The 18279-nt window shown below is 44.5% G+C and overlaps 1 protein-coding gene across 1 annotated transcript in view; it reads left to right on the top strand.

Moving 5' to 3' along the window:
* LOC311100971 (protein TANC2-like) overlaps nt 1-18279 on the top strand; it is a gene marked incomplete at both ends in the record, with an annotated part of 174237 nt that overhangs the window by 114705 nt on the left and 41253 nt on the right. The window contains 4 exons of the mRNA XM_084141975.1: nt 4988-5119; nt 16275-16310; nt 16860-17141; nt 17329-17456. Coding sequence (XP_083998101.1) covers nt 4988-5119; nt 16275-16310; nt 16860-17141; nt 17329-17456 — 578 coding nt within the window. The remainder of the gene's footprint in view (nt 1-4987; nt 5120-16274; nt 16311-16859; nt 17142-17328; nt 17457-18279) is intronic.

The raw sequence follows: 18279 nt of genomic DNA, 5'->3' as shown, positions 1-18279 counted from the left end.
TTACATTTTAGTCATTTAGTAGACGCTCTTATCCAGAGCGACTTACAGGAGCAATCAGGGTTAAGTGCCTTGCTCAAGGGCACATCGACAGATTTTTCACCTAGTCGGCTTGGGGATTAGAACCAGCGACCTTTCGGTTACTGGCACAACGCTCTTAACCACTAAGCTACCTGCCGCCCCAAATCATCCGTTCATCCACACCGTGTCTCATAAAGACACAGCGGTTGGAATCAGAAATCTCAAATTTGGACTCCAGACCAAAGGACAAATTTCCACCGGTCTAATGTCCATTGTTCGTGTTTCTTGGCCCAAGCAAGTCTCTTCTTATTATTGGGGTCTTTTGGTAGTGGTTTCTTTGCAGCAATTCGATCATGAAGGCCGGATTCACACAGTCTCCTCTGAACAGTTGATGTTGAGATGTGTCTGTTACTTGAACTCTGTGAAGCATTTATTTGGGCTGCAATTTCTGAGGCTGGTAACTCTAATGAACTTATCCTCTGCAGCAGAGGACTAGCCGGTGCCCCCGCACATTGACTCTGTACCGGTACCCCCTGTATGTAGCCTCTCTACTGTTATTTTATTTTACTGCTGCTCTTTAGTTATTTGCTTTTTTAAATTTTACTTTTTCTTTAAAAACTGCATTGTTGGTTAAGGGCTTGTAAGTAAGCATTTCACTGTAATGTCTACACCTGTTGTATTCGGTGCATGTGGCAAATACATTTTGATTTGATTTGAGAGGTAACTCTGGGTCTTCCATTCCTGTGGCAGTCCTCATGAGAGCCAGTTTCATCATAGCGCTTGATGTTTTTTGCGACTGCACTTGAAGAAACGTTTAAAGTTATTGAAATTTTCCAGAGTGACTGACCTTCATGTCTTAAAATAATGATGGACTGTCGTTTCTCTTTGCTTATTTGAGCTGTTCTTGCCGTAATACGGACTTGGTCTTTTACCAAATAGGGCTGTCTTCTGTATAACCCCCCTACCTTGTCACAACACAACTGATTGGCTCAAACACATTAAGAAGGAAAGAAATTCCACAAATTAACTTTTAAGAAGGCACACCTATTAATTGAAATGCATTCCAGGTGACTACCTCATGAAGCTGGTTGAGAGAATGCCAAGAGTGTGCAAAGCTGTCATCAAGGCAAAGGGTGGCTAGAAAATAGTAAAAATAAAAAATAAACCTTGAATGAGTAGGTGTTCTAAAACTTTTGACCGGTAGTGTATGTGTGTCTAATTGTGACACTTATGGCATGCCTCAAATAGCTTCTTCCCCAAAGTATGGCTAATTGCATCTTAAAATGTGAAGTTACATAACAGGCTGCCATTCCTGATGGATCTTATTGTATTATTGTCCCGTTATTCAGAGCCGAGACATTCATGGGAGATGAGCTGTATTATTGAGCCTTCCCTTCAGATGTTACAGTATTGCAAAGATGCAGTGTGGTTCCGACATAGAATAGGCTTTATTCCAATGTAATTACTAACATACCACTTAGAATGAATTCCCAGTGTTTTGTTTCATTCTTAGCCGTGTGCTACAGTTTCACTAAAAGGAGTAATATACCTCACCTTCTCATATATGACATTGTCTGTCTGACAGGTAGAGGGTGTACAGACAGTGGTTTAGATTGAATGAGCTTTAATGTATTCTCCTGCTTCAATAATGAGTCCTTGAAAAAAGACAGAGCAGTCAGGATGAGTGGGCTCAAGAGCTGCTCGAGAAATAACATTATGTGAGATGAGGTGAGAGAATGAAGGAGGGAGGGAGAGGAACGAAAGAACGAGAGATTTATTTTATCCAGGCCTACAGTAGAATGATCCTTGAGAGTGCTGGAATGGGACTGAGAAGGAGGAGAGAAATAGATGCGTTAGGAAGAAGGGAAAGAGGGAGAGCTATCGCCTCCACAAAGGGGAAGAAGAGCGAGGGATGGAAGAAAGGAGGGAGGAGAGGAGGCCGTGGATTGGCTGGTCTCCCACGGCAGAGGAACATCAGAGCTTCAGGCATTAACCATTTCTATCCCCCTGAGTCACTGAGAGTGAGAGGGAGAGGGAGAGAGACACGGCTTTGAAGTGCAGGAGGAGAGAACTGGCTGAGAACATGGAGTGAGAGGAAAGGGAGGCTGAGGAGGTGGGAAAGGAGGAGAGAGAGGGTGAAGGAGGGAGGAAATATATCATCTTAAAGGAGGATTCCTTTTCAGTCTCTTTCACAGTCATCTCAGTAGTATTTTAAGTGGAATAGAACAGAAATGAATAGAAACCTCTCATTGAAAAATGTACTTTCTCCTCAAACTCTTTGGCCTTGAAGACCAGACTAATAAAACATAATCAGACCATGCCATTCTTTAGAATGTTCAGCTCTGTAGATATTAATAATTTAGGGTAGGTCCAAAATAGGGTCCAATTTGGTATGCAACCTGTATTGTGGAAATATTACACTAGAAATGTCAATACCTCTATTTACCCTCGTAAAGGGAGAGGGAGATTGCATCACATTTTAGAGGAGACAATAGCATTTAGTTCATTTCTGAAATGTGTTGTGGGATAACTGGCTGGACTGTTGAGGTCTCAGGCCTGGCCTACTGCCCAGCCTGGATGTATATCAGAGAGCAGCAATGTTCCTGGACCTGTGTGTTATCACTGGGTTGTTAAAGCAGGAACACGCACACGCGCATTCACGCACACAGCTGGGCAGGGTCTCCACCATGCTATTCAGCGCCAAGAGTCATTTCATCATGATGTCTCTCTCCTCTCTCTGGTTTTTCCCTCCATTTCCACTGAGCACGCTAGTTGTGCTGTCTTAGCTGCATTGGCACAGACACACACTGAGGAGTCATAGCACCTGCCTTCTGCATTGCTGATAGATAGTGAACTCAACTCACAACTCAGTCCTCCTCAGATTGAAACCCAGTTGAAGAAAGGGAGAGTTTGAGCTTAGCTTCTGACTGTTGTCAGACCACAGCCTCAACGAAGGATGTGATGGTAACATTAGATGTGCTAATGCTCAGCCAAATAGGAGGTAGGGAGGGAGGGGGAGGAAGAGAGAGAGGGAGAGAGAGATTCACTACTCTACTACAGCATGGAGGTCAATCAGTCAATCACACCTTGAGGCACTGTCTTCTTTGAAACTGAATAGATCCACAGATGCATCATGGAGTGAGGAAAGAGAGGGAGGGGGTCAAACATGGCTCCTATTGACACCCTCTCAGATCAGCCCTAACTCGTCAGTAGCATCTCTCCAGGCAAACTGGACCCAGGTTGGAAGTACAATATAATCCACAGGGAGAGATCTAGAGAGGTCTGCTGGGATGAGATCAGTCTAACACTGGTCTCTTCCTCCTCTGTCCCTGCTGTCTGTCCGTCTCAGAGGGTTCCCCTCCCAGCAGCTTGTGTGCAGCACCAGCTCAGTGTTAATGCTCCAGTAGCATATTTCCTAAGCCAACCATTATCTTTGACCTTGTGTCTTGGTTTAGTGGTAACCTGGACCCAGATCTGTTTGTGCTGTCTTGCCAACACTTATGGTCATTGTCATGCCAAACATGCAGGCTATTCAGCACAAATGAACCAGGCTAGTTTAGTGGTAGTGGTAGTACGAGTGGCGTTTCTTACCCCTGCTGTGTCCCAAATGACACCCTATTTCCTATTTAGTGCACTAGTTGTTTTTACCAGGGCCCATAGGGCTGTGAACAAAAGTAGTACAATATATAGGGAATAGGGTGCAGATACCATCACCCAGTTCCATGACCATGGCCACCCCCATTCCAGTAAGGTCCAGGGCCAAGCCCCCAGCATTCCCAGCTGCTGTCTTCCCTCCATTTTGGGAAAGCTGTGCCGTGAGCCTCATCGTTGGTTGGCTCCATGGCTGGTTGGCTGTAGTGACTCACTGCAATCAGCAGCACAGACACACATGCTACTGGAGCATTAACACTGAGCTGGTGCTGCACACAAGCTGCTGGGAGGGGAACCCTCTGAGACGGACAGACAGCAGGGACAGAGGAGGAAGAGACCAGTGTTAGACTGATCTGATCCCAGCAGACCTCTCTAGATCTCTCCCTGTGGATTATATTGTACTTCCAACCTGGGTCCAGTTTGCCTGGATAGATGCTACTGACGAGTTAGGGCTGATCTGAGAGGGTGTCAATAGGAGCCATGCTTGACCCCCTCCCTCTCTTTCCTCACTCCATGATGCATCTGTGGATATATTCAGGTAGAGTTTCAAAGAAGACAGTGCCTCAAGGTGTGATTGACTGATTGACCTCCATGCTGTAGTAGAGTAGTGAATGTTTCTCTCTCTCTCTCTCTCTCTCTCTCTCTCTCTCTCTCTCTCTCCTGTGCTTGACTATTTGGCTGAGCATTAGCACATCTAATGTTACCATCACATCCTTCGTTGAGGCTGTGGTCTGACATTGCTGTAGACATCCCTTATTACTGACAGTTCACTTAGTCATAAATATGTCCTCCTCTGACTGGCTTTGAGGCTGCAGCTCCCACTGATTTGGTGGGTTGAGGGAACTGACCACCCCCCCCCCCCCGGCACACCCGCACACACACACACCAGCCTCTGTAATCTCATTGACGATGCAGTGGCCCCCAGAGCAGAGCTGGTCTGCAGACACAGCATAGTGTGAACAAGCAGCAGCAGCAGTGTTGGTGTGAAGGATTTTTCTCCATGAATAAGACATTTGTCTGCAGAGTTAATTAATCCACAGGGTCTGGGTGGCATCTGCCTCCTCTCACAAGCCCATGGAACAGCCGTTCAGAGGGATATGGGGGACAGGTCCATGTAACAGCCATATTGCATCCCTCCCTCCTGCCTTCCTCTCTAAACTTTACTGTGAACTTACTCAGTCTTGACGACCAAACCGCCTCAGGATACTGGCATGAGCTAGTATAATGCTGTATGTGAATCAAAGCTAACGGTTTATTTCTCTCCTCTCCTCTCCTTTCCCCACCTGTCTTACACACACACACACACACACACCCTCAGCCACCAGCTCGGCTCACCTGGAGGACCTGGCCTACCTGGATGATCAGAGACACACTCCGCTGCGCACGTCGATGCGCATGAATCGGCAGAACACACACACCGGGCCAGGCAACACCCAGACCGACCTCAGAGGTAAGACAGGAACACTATAACCCTTCAGAAAAGACAGGTTGCTTCCCAAATGACACCCTATTATCTATATACAGTTGAAGTCGAAAGTTTACATACACCTTAGCCAAATATATTTAAACTTGTTTAACTTGGGTCAAACATTTTGGGTAGCCTTCCACAAGCTTCCCACAATAAGTTGGGTGAATTTTGGCCCATTCCTCCTGACAGAGCTGGTGTAACTGAGTGAAGTTTGTAGGCCTCCTTGCTCGCACACGCTTTTTCAGTTCTGCCCACTCATTTTATATAGGATTGAGGTCATGGCTTTGTGATGGCCACTCCAACTCCTTGACTTTGTTTTCCTTAAGCCATTTTGCCACAACTTTGGAAGTATGCTTGGGGTTATTGTCCATTTGGAAGACCCATTTGCGACCAAGCTTTAACTTCCTGACTGATGTCTTGAGATGTTGTTTCAATATATCCACATAATTTTCCTTCCTCATGATGCCATCTATTTTGTGAAGTGCACCAGTCCCTCCTGCAGCAAAGCACCTCCACAGCATGATGCTGCCACCCCCGTGCTTCACGGTTGGGATGGTGTTCTTCGGTTTGCAAGCGCCCCCTTTTTCCTCCAAACATAACGATGGTCATTATGGCCAAACAGTTCTATTTTTGTTTCATCAGACCAGAGGACATTTCTCCAAAAAGTAAGATCTTTGTCCCCATGTGCAGTTGCAAACTGTAGTCTGGCCGTTTTATTGCGGTTTTGGAGCAGTGGATTCTTCCTTGCTGAGCAGCCTTTCAGGTTACGTCGATATAGGACTCGTTTTATTGTGGATATAGATATTTTTATACCTGTTTCCTCCAGCATCTTCACAAGGTCCTTTGCTGTTGTTCTGGGATTGATTTGCACTTTATGTACCAAAGTAAATTAATCTCTAGGAGACAGAACGCGTCTCCTTCCTGAGCAGTGTGACGGCTGCGTGGTCCCATGGTGTTTATACTTCGGTACTATTGTTTGTACAGATGAACGTAGTACCTTCAGGAGTTTGGAAATTGCTCCCAAGGATAAACCAGACTTGTGGAGGTCTACCATTTTTTTTCTGAGGTCTTGGCTGATTTTCTTTTATTTTCTCATGATGTCAAGCAAAGAGGCACTGAGTTTGAAGGTAGGCCTTGAAATACATCCACAGGTACACCTCCAATTGACTCAAATTATGTCTATTAGTCTATCAGAAGCTTCTAAAGCCATGACATCATTTTCTGGAATTTTCCAAGCTGTTTAAAGGCACAGTCAACTTAGTGTATGTAAACTTCTGACCCACTGGAATTGTGATACAGTGAATTATAAGTGAAATAATCTGTCTGTAAACAATTGTTGGAAAAATTACTTGTGTCATGCACAAAGTAGATGTCCTAACCGACTTGCCAAAACTATAGTTTGTTAACAAGAAATTTGAGGAGTGGTTGAAAAACGAGTTTTAATGACTCCAACCTAAGTGTATGTAAACTTCCGACTTCAACTGTATAAGGCTCTGGTCAAAGGTGCACTATATAGGGAATAGGGTGCCATTTGGGATGCACCGACATAAATAGAAAGAGAGAGCAGACCGCCTCCTAGATCCAAGTGCAGTCAGTGCTTCTGTGTATGTGTGTGAGAGTTTTATGTTTTCGTATGCGTCAAGATGGGTTAGGTGAGCAGACTACTATGCTCCACTGCTTCATCTACAGACACCTCTATGACCGAGCAGAGCAATCTCTCTCTCCTCAATGAGTCCAGATATAATACACATGGAGCAGAGCACTCTCTCCTCAATGAGTCCACTGGCTCAATCAGCTCTGGGTCATCATGACAAGGACTGCATCACAAATGGCACCCTATTCCCTGTATAGTGCACTACTTTTGACCAGGACCAAAAGCAGTGCACTATGTAGGGAATAGGGTGACAATTGGGACAACCATAATGTTCTCCCCTCGCCATTATTCCTTCTTTACTTATTTAGCCACTAATGACCTCATCACAGTCTTCTGCCATCCAGTCATGCAGTATAGGGATACAGCAAGGTGCTGCCCCAAGTGCTTTTAAAGTTCCCACTTAGCTGTGTGTCTCCATAATGTAATAACACATCTACAAAATAATAATTATATCACATAAGCATTCCTGTGTGTGTGTGCGTGCGTGCTTGAGTCTGCGTGCGTGTGTGCGTGTGTGCGTGTCTGCGTGCTTGAGTCTGTGTGTGTGTGTGTGTGTGTGTGTGCGTGCGTGCTTGAGTCTGCGTGCGTGTGTGTGTGTGTGTGTGAGTCTGCGTGCTTGAGTCTGTGTGTGTGTGTGTGTGTGTGTGTGTGTGTGTGTGTGTGTGTGCGTGCGTGCGTGCTTGAGTGTGTGTGTGTGTGTGTGTGCTTCTGCGTGCGTGTGGGCTCCCCCTAACCAGCTGCAGAGTAGAGGGCTCTAGGCCTGGTACTCTCCGAGCTCTACAGCCACTTGTTTTTCTCCTCTCCTAAGCGCAGCCGAATGTGTTTACAAGCCGACCCACTGCATCCAAGAATGCTCCCTGCCTCTTCAGATCAGTGTTAGCAACCCTCCTGAGTAAACTACACCACTACACCTCCTTACTTCAGAGAGAGAGAGAGAGAGAGGGAGAGAGAGAGAGACTTACTTAACTAGTTGGTATGGCCGCACAGAGAGTTCTGAAGGAGAACAAATTGGCTGCTACAAAAGTAGGTATGGTCGCGAAGAGAGCAACACATTGTTACTATACTATAGTCAGTGGCGATTTTAGCATGTACAGTGAGGGAAAAAAGTATCTGATCCCCTGCTGATTTTGTACGTTTGCCCACTGACAAAGACATGATCAGTCTATACTTTTAATGGTAGGTTTATTTGAACAGTGAGAGACAGAATAACAACAAAAAAATCCAGAAAAACGCATGTCAAAAATGTTATAAATGTATTTGCATTTTAATGAGGGAAATAAGTATTTGACCCCTCTGCAAAACATGACTTAGTACTTGGTGGCAAAACCCTTGTTGGCAATCACAAAGGTCAGATGTTTCTTGTAGTTGGCCACCAGGTTTGCACACATCTCAGGAGGGGTTTTGTCCCACTCCTCTTTGCAGATCTTCTCCAAGTCATTAAGGTTTCGAGGCTGACGTTTGGCAACTCGAACCTTCAGCTCCCTCCACAGATTTTCTATGGGATTAAGGTCTGGAGACTGGCTAGGCCACTCCAGGACCTTAATGTGCTTCTTCTTGAGCCACTCCTTTGTTACCTTGGCCGTGTGTTTTGGGTCATTGTCATGCTGGAATACCCATCCACGACCCATTTTCAATGCCCTGGCTGAGGGAAGGAGGTTCTCACCCAAGATTTGACGGTACATGGCGCCGTCCATCGTCCCTTTGATGCGGTGAAGTTGTCCTGTCCCCTTAGCAGAAAAACACCCCCAAAGCATAATGTTTCCACCTCCATGTTTGATGGTGGGGATGGTGTTCTTGGGGTCATAGGCAGCATTCCTCCTCCTCCAAACACGGCGAGTTGAGTTGATGCCAAAGAGCTCGATTTTGGTCTCATCTGACCACAACGCTTTCACCCAGTTCTCCTCTGAATCATTCAGATGTTCATTGGCAAACTTCAGACGGGCCTGTATATGTGCTTTCTTGAGCAGGGGGACCTTGCGGGCGCTGCAGGATTTCAGTCCTTCACGGCGTAGTGTGTTACCAATTGTTTTCTAGGTGACTATGGTCCCAGCCTCCTTGAGATCATTGACAAGATCCTCCCGTGTAGTTCTGGGCTGATTCCTCACCGTTCTCATGATCATTGCAACTCCACGAGGTGAGATCTTGCATGGAGCCCCAGGCCGATGGAGATTGACAGTTATTTTGTGTTTCTTCCATTTGCGAATAATCGTACCAACTGTTGTCACCTTCTCACCAAGCTGCTTGGCGATGGTCTTGTAGCCCATTCCAGCCTTGTGTAGGTCTACAATCTTGTCCCTGACATCCTTGGAGAGCTCTTAGGTCTTGGCCATGGTGGAGAGTTTGGAATCTGATTGATTGATTGCTTCTGTGGACAGGTGTCTTTTATACAGGTAACAAGCTGAGATTAGGAGCATTCCCTTTAAGAGTGTGCTCCTAATCTCAGCTCGTTACCTGTATAAAAGACACCTGGGAGCCAGAAATCTTTCTGATTGAGAGGGGGTCAAATACTTATTTCCCTCATTAAAATGCAAATCAATTTATAACATTTTTGACATGCGTTTTTCTGGATTTTTTTGTTGTTATTCTGTCTCTTACTATTCAAATAAACCTACCATTAAAATTATAGACTGATCATGTCTTTGTCAGTGGGCAAACATACAAAATCAGCAGGGGATCAAATACTTTTTTCCCTGACTGTACATCTTGGTGGGGCAAACAACAAATTTAAAGTGGGATGCATGCCAGCAAAGCCACTACACAACACAACACAACATTAATTGCACTATAACGGTGACAAACGGTGCCCACAAACTGTTAGGGCCAACATAAAGCTGTCCCAACATTTTACCACTGCTACACCTGGCTATCAGTGGAGCCTTGTCTGGCAGCGAAACAGTTCATTCAGCCTCATTTACTGCCTTTTAAAAAAACATAGATGATATAGCTAACTTGCTTAAACAAATGTGGTTTCTAATGACAATTGAGATACAAACTATGGCATAAGTGGACGACAAGCGGATAAGACTGTCAAGGGCTGATGTAAGTGTGGTGTGGAAGTCAGGCGCAGGACACCGAAGCTTAGTCCAACAAAGTTTACTAGTTAACCACTAGGCAAAAATACAATAAACGGCCTCAAAAACACACAGAGGCGAGCGATTACGCAAACTGTGCGTAAACTCCAAAACAACAAACAGAGCAAACACGCAGCACTAACTGACATGCGAAAAACAACACACAACCTAACCAATACAACACAGGCAACTTATAGAACACATAATCAGACACAAACGGACACAGGTGCAATAGACAGACAAAAGCAATCAACCATAGAAACATTCAACAGTGGCAGCTAGTACTCCGGGGACGACGAACGCCGAAGCCTGCCCGAACAAGGAGGAGGAGCAGCCTCGGCAGAATCCGTGACAAAGACGCAATCCATAATTTCAATTAAGACATTAATGAGCGAGCTAGGACGGATGTAGTCAATATAACTATTTGTTTAGCACTTTTGAAATGTACAGCGACAGAATTCAAAACATGAGCCGTTCTTACAGTGTTCTCCCTGTACACCAAGTCAGAACCGTAGGATAAATAAAGGGGGCATATAAGCAGACAATATTAAATGTAATCATTTAATATTGTAAGAGCTTTCATTAGCTCTTACAATATTAAATGATTACATTTCTCTAAAACAGGTTATAGGCTACATGTGCTATCTTCTGTATACCAACCCTACCTTGTCACAACACAACTGATTGGCTCAAACGCACTAAGAAGGAAAGAAATTCAACAAATTAACTTTTAACAAGGCACACCTGTTAATTGAAATCCATTCCAGGTGACTACCTCATGAAGCTGGTTGAGAGAATGTCAAGAGTGTGCAAAGCTGTCATCAAGGCAAAGGGTGGCTACTTTGAAGAATCTAAAATATAAAATATATTTTGATTTGTTTAACACTTTTTGGGTTACTACATGATTCCATGTGTGTTTCTTCATAGTTTTGATGTCTTCACTATTATTCTACAATGTAGATAATAGTACAAATAAAGAAAAGCCCTGGAATGAGTAGGTGTGTCCAAACTTTTGACTGGTACTGTATGTATGTATGTATGTATATATATATATATATATATATATATATATATATATATATATATATATATATATATATATATATATATATATATATATATAACTCAGCAAAAAAAGAAACTTCCCTTTTTCAGGACCCTGCCTTTCAAAGATAATTTGTAAAAATCCAAATAACTTCACAGATCTTCATTGTAAAGGGTTTAAACACTGTTTCCCATGCTTGTTCAATGAACCATAAACAATTAATGAACATACACCTGTGGAACGGTCGTTAAGACACTAACAGCTTACAGACGGTAGGCAATTAAGGTCACAGTTATGAAAACTTAGGACACTAAAGAGGCCTTTCTACTGACTCTGAAAAACACCAAAAGAAAGATGCCCAGGGTCCCTGCTCATCTGCATGAATGTGCCTTAGGCATGCTGCAAGGAAGCATGAGGACTGCAGATGTGGCCAGGGCATTAAATTGCAATGTCCGTACTGTGAGACGCCTAAGACAGCGCTACAGGGAGACAGGACGGACAGCTGATCATCCTCGCAGTGGCAGACCACGTGTAACAACACCTGCACAGGATCGGTACATCCGAACATCACACCTGCGGGACAGGTACAGGATGGCAAGAACAACTGCCCGAGTTACACCAGGAACGCACAATCCCTCCATCAGTGCTCAAACTGTCTGCAATAGGCTGAGAGAGGCTGGACTGAGGGCTTGTAGGCCTGTTGTAAGGCAGGTCCTCACCAGACATCACCGGCAACAATGTCGCCTATGGGCACAAACCCACCGTCGCTGGACCAGACAGGACTGGCAAAAAGTGCCCTTTACTGACGAGTCGCGGTTTTGTCTCACCAGGGGTGATGGTCGGATTCGCGTTTATAGTCGAAGGAATGAGTGTTACACCGAGGCCTGTACTCTGGAGCGGGATCGATTTGGAGGTGGAGGGCCCGTCATGGTCTGGGGCGGTGTGTCACAGCATCATAGGACTGAGCTTGTTGTCATTGCAGGCAATCTCAACGCTGTGCGTTACAGGGAAGACATCCTCCTACCTCATGTGGTACCGTTCCTGCAGGCTCATCCTGACATGACCCTCCAGCATGACAATGCCATCAGCCATACTGATCGTTATGTGGGTGATTTCCCGCAAGACAGGAATGTCAGTGTTCTGCCATGGCCAGCGAAGAGCCCGGATCTCAATCCCATTGAGCACGTCTGGGACCTGTTGGATCGGAGGGTGAGGGCTAGGGCCATTCCCCCCAGAAATGTCCGGGAACTTGCAGGTGCCTTGGTGGAAGAGTGGGGTAACATCTCACAGCAAGAACTGGCAAATCTGGTGCAGTCCATGAGGAGATGCACTACAGTACTTAATGCAGCTGGTGGCCACACCAGAAACGGACTGTTACTTTTTATTTTAACCCCCCCTTTGTTCAGGGACATATTATTTCATTTCTGTTAGTCACATGTCTGTGGAACTTGTTCAGTTTATGTCTCAGTTGTTGAATCTTATGTTCATACAAATATTTACACATGTTAGGTTTGCTGAAAATAAACGCAGTTGAAAGTGAGAGGACGTTTCTTTTTTTGCTGAGTTTATACAGTTGAAGTCTGGAGTTTACATACACTTAGGTTGGAGTCATTAAAACTTGTTTTTCAACCTCTCCTCAAGTTTCTTGTTAACAAACTATAGTTTTGGCAAGTCGGTTAGGACATCTACTTTGTGCATGACACAAGTAATTTTTCCAACAATTGTTTACAGACAGATTATTTCACTTATAATTCACTGTATCACAATTCCAGTGGGTCAGAAGTTTACATACACTAAGTTGACTGTGCCTTTAAACAGCTTGGAAAATTCCAGAAAATGATGTCATGGCTTTAGAAGCTTCTGATAGGCTAATTGACATAATTTGAGTCAATTGGAGGTGTACCTGTAGATGTATTTCAAGGCGTACCTTCAAACTCAGTGCCTCTTTGCTTGACATGATGGGAAAATGAAAAGAAATAAGCCAAGACCTCCACAAGTCTGGTTTATCCTTGGGAGCAATTTCCAAACTCCTGAAGGTACTACGTTCATCTGTACAAACAATCGTACCGAAGTATAAACACCATAGGACCACGCAGCCGTCACACCGCTCAGGAAGGAGACGCGTTCTGTCTCCTAGAGATGAACGTACTTTGGTGCGAAAAGTGCAAATCAATCCCAGAACAACAGCAAAGGACCTTGTGAAGATGCTGGAGGAAACAGGTACAAAGGTATCTATATCCACAGTAAAACGAGTCCTATATCGACGTAACCTGAAAGGCTGCTCAGCAAGGAAGAAGCCACTGCTCCAAAACCACAATAAAAAGGCCAGACTACGGTTTGCAACTGCACATGGGGACAAATATCTTACTTTTTGGAGAAATGTCCTCTGGTCTGATGAAACAAAAATAGAACTGTTTAGCCATAATGACCATCGTTATGTTTGGAGGAAAAAGGGGGCTGCTTGCAAACCGAAGAACACCATCATCCCAACCGTGAAGCACGGGGGTGGCAGCATCATGCTGTGGGGGTGCTTTGCTGCAGGAGGGACTGGTGCACTTCACAAAATAGATGGCATCATGAGGAAGGAAAATTATGTGGATATATTGAAGCAACATCTCAAGACATCAGTCAGGAAGTTAAAGCTTGGTCGCAAATGGGTCTTCCAAATGGACAATGACCCCAAGCATACTTCCAAAGTTGTGGCAAAATGGCTTAAGGACAACAAAGTCAAGGTGTTGGAGTGGCCATCACAAAGCCCTGACCTCAATCCTATATAAAATGAGTGGGCAGAACTGAAAAAGCGTGTGCGAGCAAGGAGGCCTACAAACTTCACTCAGTTACACCAGCTCTGTCAGGAGGAATGGGCCAAAATTCACCCAACTTATTGTGGGAAGCTTGTGGAAGGCTACCCGAAACGTTTGACCCAAGTTAAACTATTTAAAGGCAATGCTACCAAATACTAATTGAGTGTATGTAAACTTCTGATCCACTCGGAATGTGATGAAATCATTCTCTCTACTATTATTCTGACATTTCACATTCTTAAAATAAAGTGGTGATCCTAACTGACCTAAGACAAGGAATTGTTACTAGGATTAAATGTCAGGAATTGTTAAAAACTGAGTTTAAATGTATTTGGCTAAGGTGTATGTAAACTTCCGACTTCAACTGTATATATTTAGCTGAAAATGTGGGGCTCAAAACAGGTGGGGCTCGCCACTGACTATAGTGAGTATGTATGAGAGGGTTGTTGTGCTAGTCAGATGCTAACCAAATGCTGAAGCGTCCTCCCTGGTTGGCACTGCTTCACTTCCTTTGTTTTATGTTGTTTGATGCTGTCAGGGAAATCAAGGAACTAGCTCAGTGATGCTGTTTTAAGCCCAGTGAGTGAGTCAGAGTGAAGATAGCAGGGAGAAGAGATTTATGTGTCCCAAATGGCTCCCTATTTAGTGAACTACTTTTGATCAGGGCCCATAGGGGTCTGGTCAAAAGTAGTGCACTAGATAGGGAATAGGGTGCCATTTAGCTTAGCTAGAGATGGTGATAGACCTGGTGAATCAGGCAGATGCAGTTTCTTACATTGCCGCCCACCTAATACATTAATTCTAGACACACATGCAGGCACAAAAATCCATCCATGCACGCACACACAGACACACACACACAGACACACACACACATCTGTGGAGTAGAGCTGTCTGGGCCTAATGTAACCCTGGTCCTTCATTTGGAGCAGACTGAAGTACCACTCCTCCTCACCTCCTTCCATTCTTTCATCCTCCCCTGCTCTGAGTCATCCTCACCTGGTGAATAATTAAAGTGTCTGAGTGAGCCTTTCGGTCTGGACACACACACACGCAGTGATACCACTCCGTCTAGCTGGCCAGGGGGAGAGGAGAGGGAGCACAGTGATCACTAGGCTTATACCTCTCACAGCCTTGCCTAAGCAGGAAGTGATGCAGCACCAGATACAGCACCCCCCACAGACACACTTTTGTGTGTGTGTTTGTGTGTCTGTGTGTGTGTGTCTGTGTGTTTCAACTACAGCAGCCCCCACAGACCCGCTCCCTGCTCCCTCCTTCCTGCTCACAACATGGCAGCCATGTTTCTAGGATTTTATCACCTTGCAGCATACCAACAGTGGCACTATGACTTAGCTAATAGGCCTAATGCTTAATGGTCTTTGCCATAGACAACTGCTAGTGCTGAGTAGTGTCTTATATGAGGTGATTACAGTGGGAGAGGAGAGAGCTGTACTGGTGCTGGCATTTAGTCACTTAATGAGATTAGCACCACTTAATGCAGGGCACCGTATCTGCTATCCCCGGTGCCTGGTCTAACTAACTCACAGTGAAGAGAAAGTGTTTGGTGTTTTAGTTTTTTCCATTACTGATATCTACGACACTCTTTCATAGTCTATGAGATTTTATTAATCAGTTTTAGGATCAATTCATGGATATCAATGCAGAAAAGATTTTAGATGGTTTACTGCATCAGTCCCAGCAACTGTTTTATGCCAAGGCTCAGTGTGTGTGTGTCTGTGTGTCTCTGTGTCTCTGTCTGTGTGGCCGTGTTTGTGTATTGTCTGTTTTTGTTTGCGGTGATTCAGCTAAATCGAGGTTATCAAATTGTGTTAGATTGCATATACATAATATATTGTGCTGCTGATGTCAGGCTATATTCACATATCTAAAGTAGCTTTTTCCCCATGTATATCTATACTACTGCATCCATTCTTCCCATTTTGTTATTATTATTATTATTATTATTGGCTTAGCTGTAAAACATGCTTGGCCCAGCACTTTGTACATTTTGGGAAGGAATATATTATATAAATATCAGGAATTGGAGCTCATTATATTATGATGCTCCTTATGTAACACACACACACACACACACAATTTATCACACATGTTCTCCCCAGCCCTGACTCATGGTCTGTCTATTGCATTTATGTTGTACTGTGTCGCCTGCCCTAAACCAATAGATAGATATCACTTGACCACAGGATATTTCTTTCTGGGAGTGTACTGCCTTACAATAGATGGATCTGGAGATTAGGATGGAGTCAAATCCTCCATTTTATATCATATTAGTTGATATCTGATGCTGCAGTCTCCATCTCCACATGCAGCTCTCTGTACCAGGGTTGGGGGCCGGTTCCATATACCAGTTCTTCATTGGAATTGGAATTTTAGTTATTTCCTGAATTGATTTAATTGAAATGTAATTGACCTTTGACCACCAACCCTGCTCTGCACCAGTAGCATACTGCACACGGCTGCCAGGTTCCATTCTGTTATTCTTTCCATGTCCCTATCTGTTCTCTCATTGCCTCCTCTTTTCTCTAACTTCTGTTTGTCTCAGCTTCTGCTAACAACCATGCCTGGCAATCCCAATCACGTAAGTTTACTTTACTTTTATCTGGTTACATGTCTTGTAACATGCCTTTTGTCCAGGTTTCCACTGATGTTGTTTCAGATAACACAGCTAACTGTAAAGTTAAGAGAATCTGTCCTAAGAGACACAGAAGTAGGACTCCTGTTTAGATTTGGTCCTTCTCTCATCTCCAGACATATATTTTAGTCCGAACATAGTTTACATCCATTTGTTTTTAATTCTACACGTGTTCAGATGAAGGGATGCCCAGACAGTCTTTGAAAGACCAGACATTTATCTAATGACTCCCCCTAGTGAGGAAAAATAATAGTATTTGTGTTAGGACATACAGGTTTTATATGTGTAACAAATAAATATTTTCCTTGAATCCCTTCTCTGCCACACATGATTACAGTAGTGATTACAGCAGTAGGTGGAGGTCCCATGACAGTCAGGACTCACTATAGGCCATACACTCTCATTATCTCCATGTAATGGCAGCATTTCTCTGTAAAATAAAGAGCAACCGTTGTAACTGTCCATCCTCTCTCTCTCTCCCCCCTGCCCCTCCAGTGCGGTTTGCCCCATACCGGCCACCTGACATCTCCCTGAAGCCCCTCCTCTTTGAGGTGCCCAGCATCACCATGGACTCAGTGTTTACCGGTCGTGATTGGCTGTTCCAGGAGGTCGATGCCCATCTCAACAGAGGCAACAACATCACCAACCTCGGCGTGGTTGTCGTGGGCAACATCGGCTACGGCAAGACAGCCATCATCTCTCGTCTGGTGGCACTGAGCTGCCACGGAATGCGCATGAGACAGATCGCCTCTGACTCTCCGCAGGCCTCTCCCAAACGTAGGCTCAGATACTCATTATTAGAGAGTACCATTAAAATGGCCACAAACCAATAAGTCAGATTTCAATAAACATTTCTGTTTACCAAAACAGAGGCGGAGTGAACGCTTTGTTATTTTTGGAACGGCAGATTGGTTTGACAAGCATGCCATTGGTAAAACCCTCTTCCTTCTATGCTTCTCCTCAGATGGAGAGCTCCCCCTTACCCAGCCCCAGCCGGCCTATAGCACGGGTACCCTGGGAGGGGGCAGCTGTCCCGGGACCCCTGAGATGAGACGACGCCAGGAGGAGGCCATGAGGAGACTGGCATCTCAGGTAAAAAAAAGATGACCCTCCAAAAATGATTATACCCTAATTTCCTAGCTAGCAAACCAGTTCATCATACTAAGTGGCACGCTAGTCTGGATTTTGGAACAGTTTCACAGCACATTTAAGACATCAGTACACAAGGCTAGCTCTTTTAATTGCAGACATCCAGTTTGGCCTATAAACATTCTTTCTAACAACTCTTTCTCTTTCAGTGGAGTAAACTTGTTAACATTTATGAACCTGTCTAGTCTGAAGTTAAATAAGGTATGAATGATGTGTGAGGCGGTGCTTAGTGGCTTCCCTAAATCCCCACACCACCCACATCATCACACCATAGCCCCAGTCTCCCCTATCCCCTAAATGGGGGTGACAGATGCGCCTCGCCATCTGTAGCCCCATTCCATTCCCATTCCTCTCCGCAGCCCCAGCCTGCTGCATTATGCAGATGTGTTTAAAAGAGAAAAAACAACTTTGCCAGGGAGCCGTATGAAATATGTATACCTGCAGAAAGCTATTTCCCAGCCAAGCTATTATATCTTGTTAACTCGATGCATTAATAATTGAGCCCGCTCCCACTTTTCTCCCTTTGTTTTAAGCCCTGTTTTATTCCTCTGTGACTCAATTAGCATTTTATCCTGATTTGTTATTTTATCCCTGCGGTTTCCTTGATGAAACAGAAGAACAGAGGCTGGCGCTGGGTTCACGTCAACTGTCATAGTCCCCGAGCTGGACACACCTAGCTGGTGGCGCAGCTTTCTAATTGCCTCACCTCTCTCCTCCTCTTTTTCATTTTAATTTTCTCTCCTTTCCTCTTTCATGCCCGTCTGTT

The sequence above is a fragment of the Coregonus lavaretus genome (genome assembly GCF_964263955.1).
Source record: "Coregonus lavaretus genome assembly, chromosome: 25".
Taxonomy (NCBI): Eukaryota; Metazoa; Chordata; class Actinopteri; order Salmoniformes; family Salmonidae; genus Coregonus; species Coregonus lavaretus.
The sequence above is the reverse complement of the archived record's forward strand: the minus strand, read 5'-3'. Positions and strand labels throughout refer to the sequence as shown.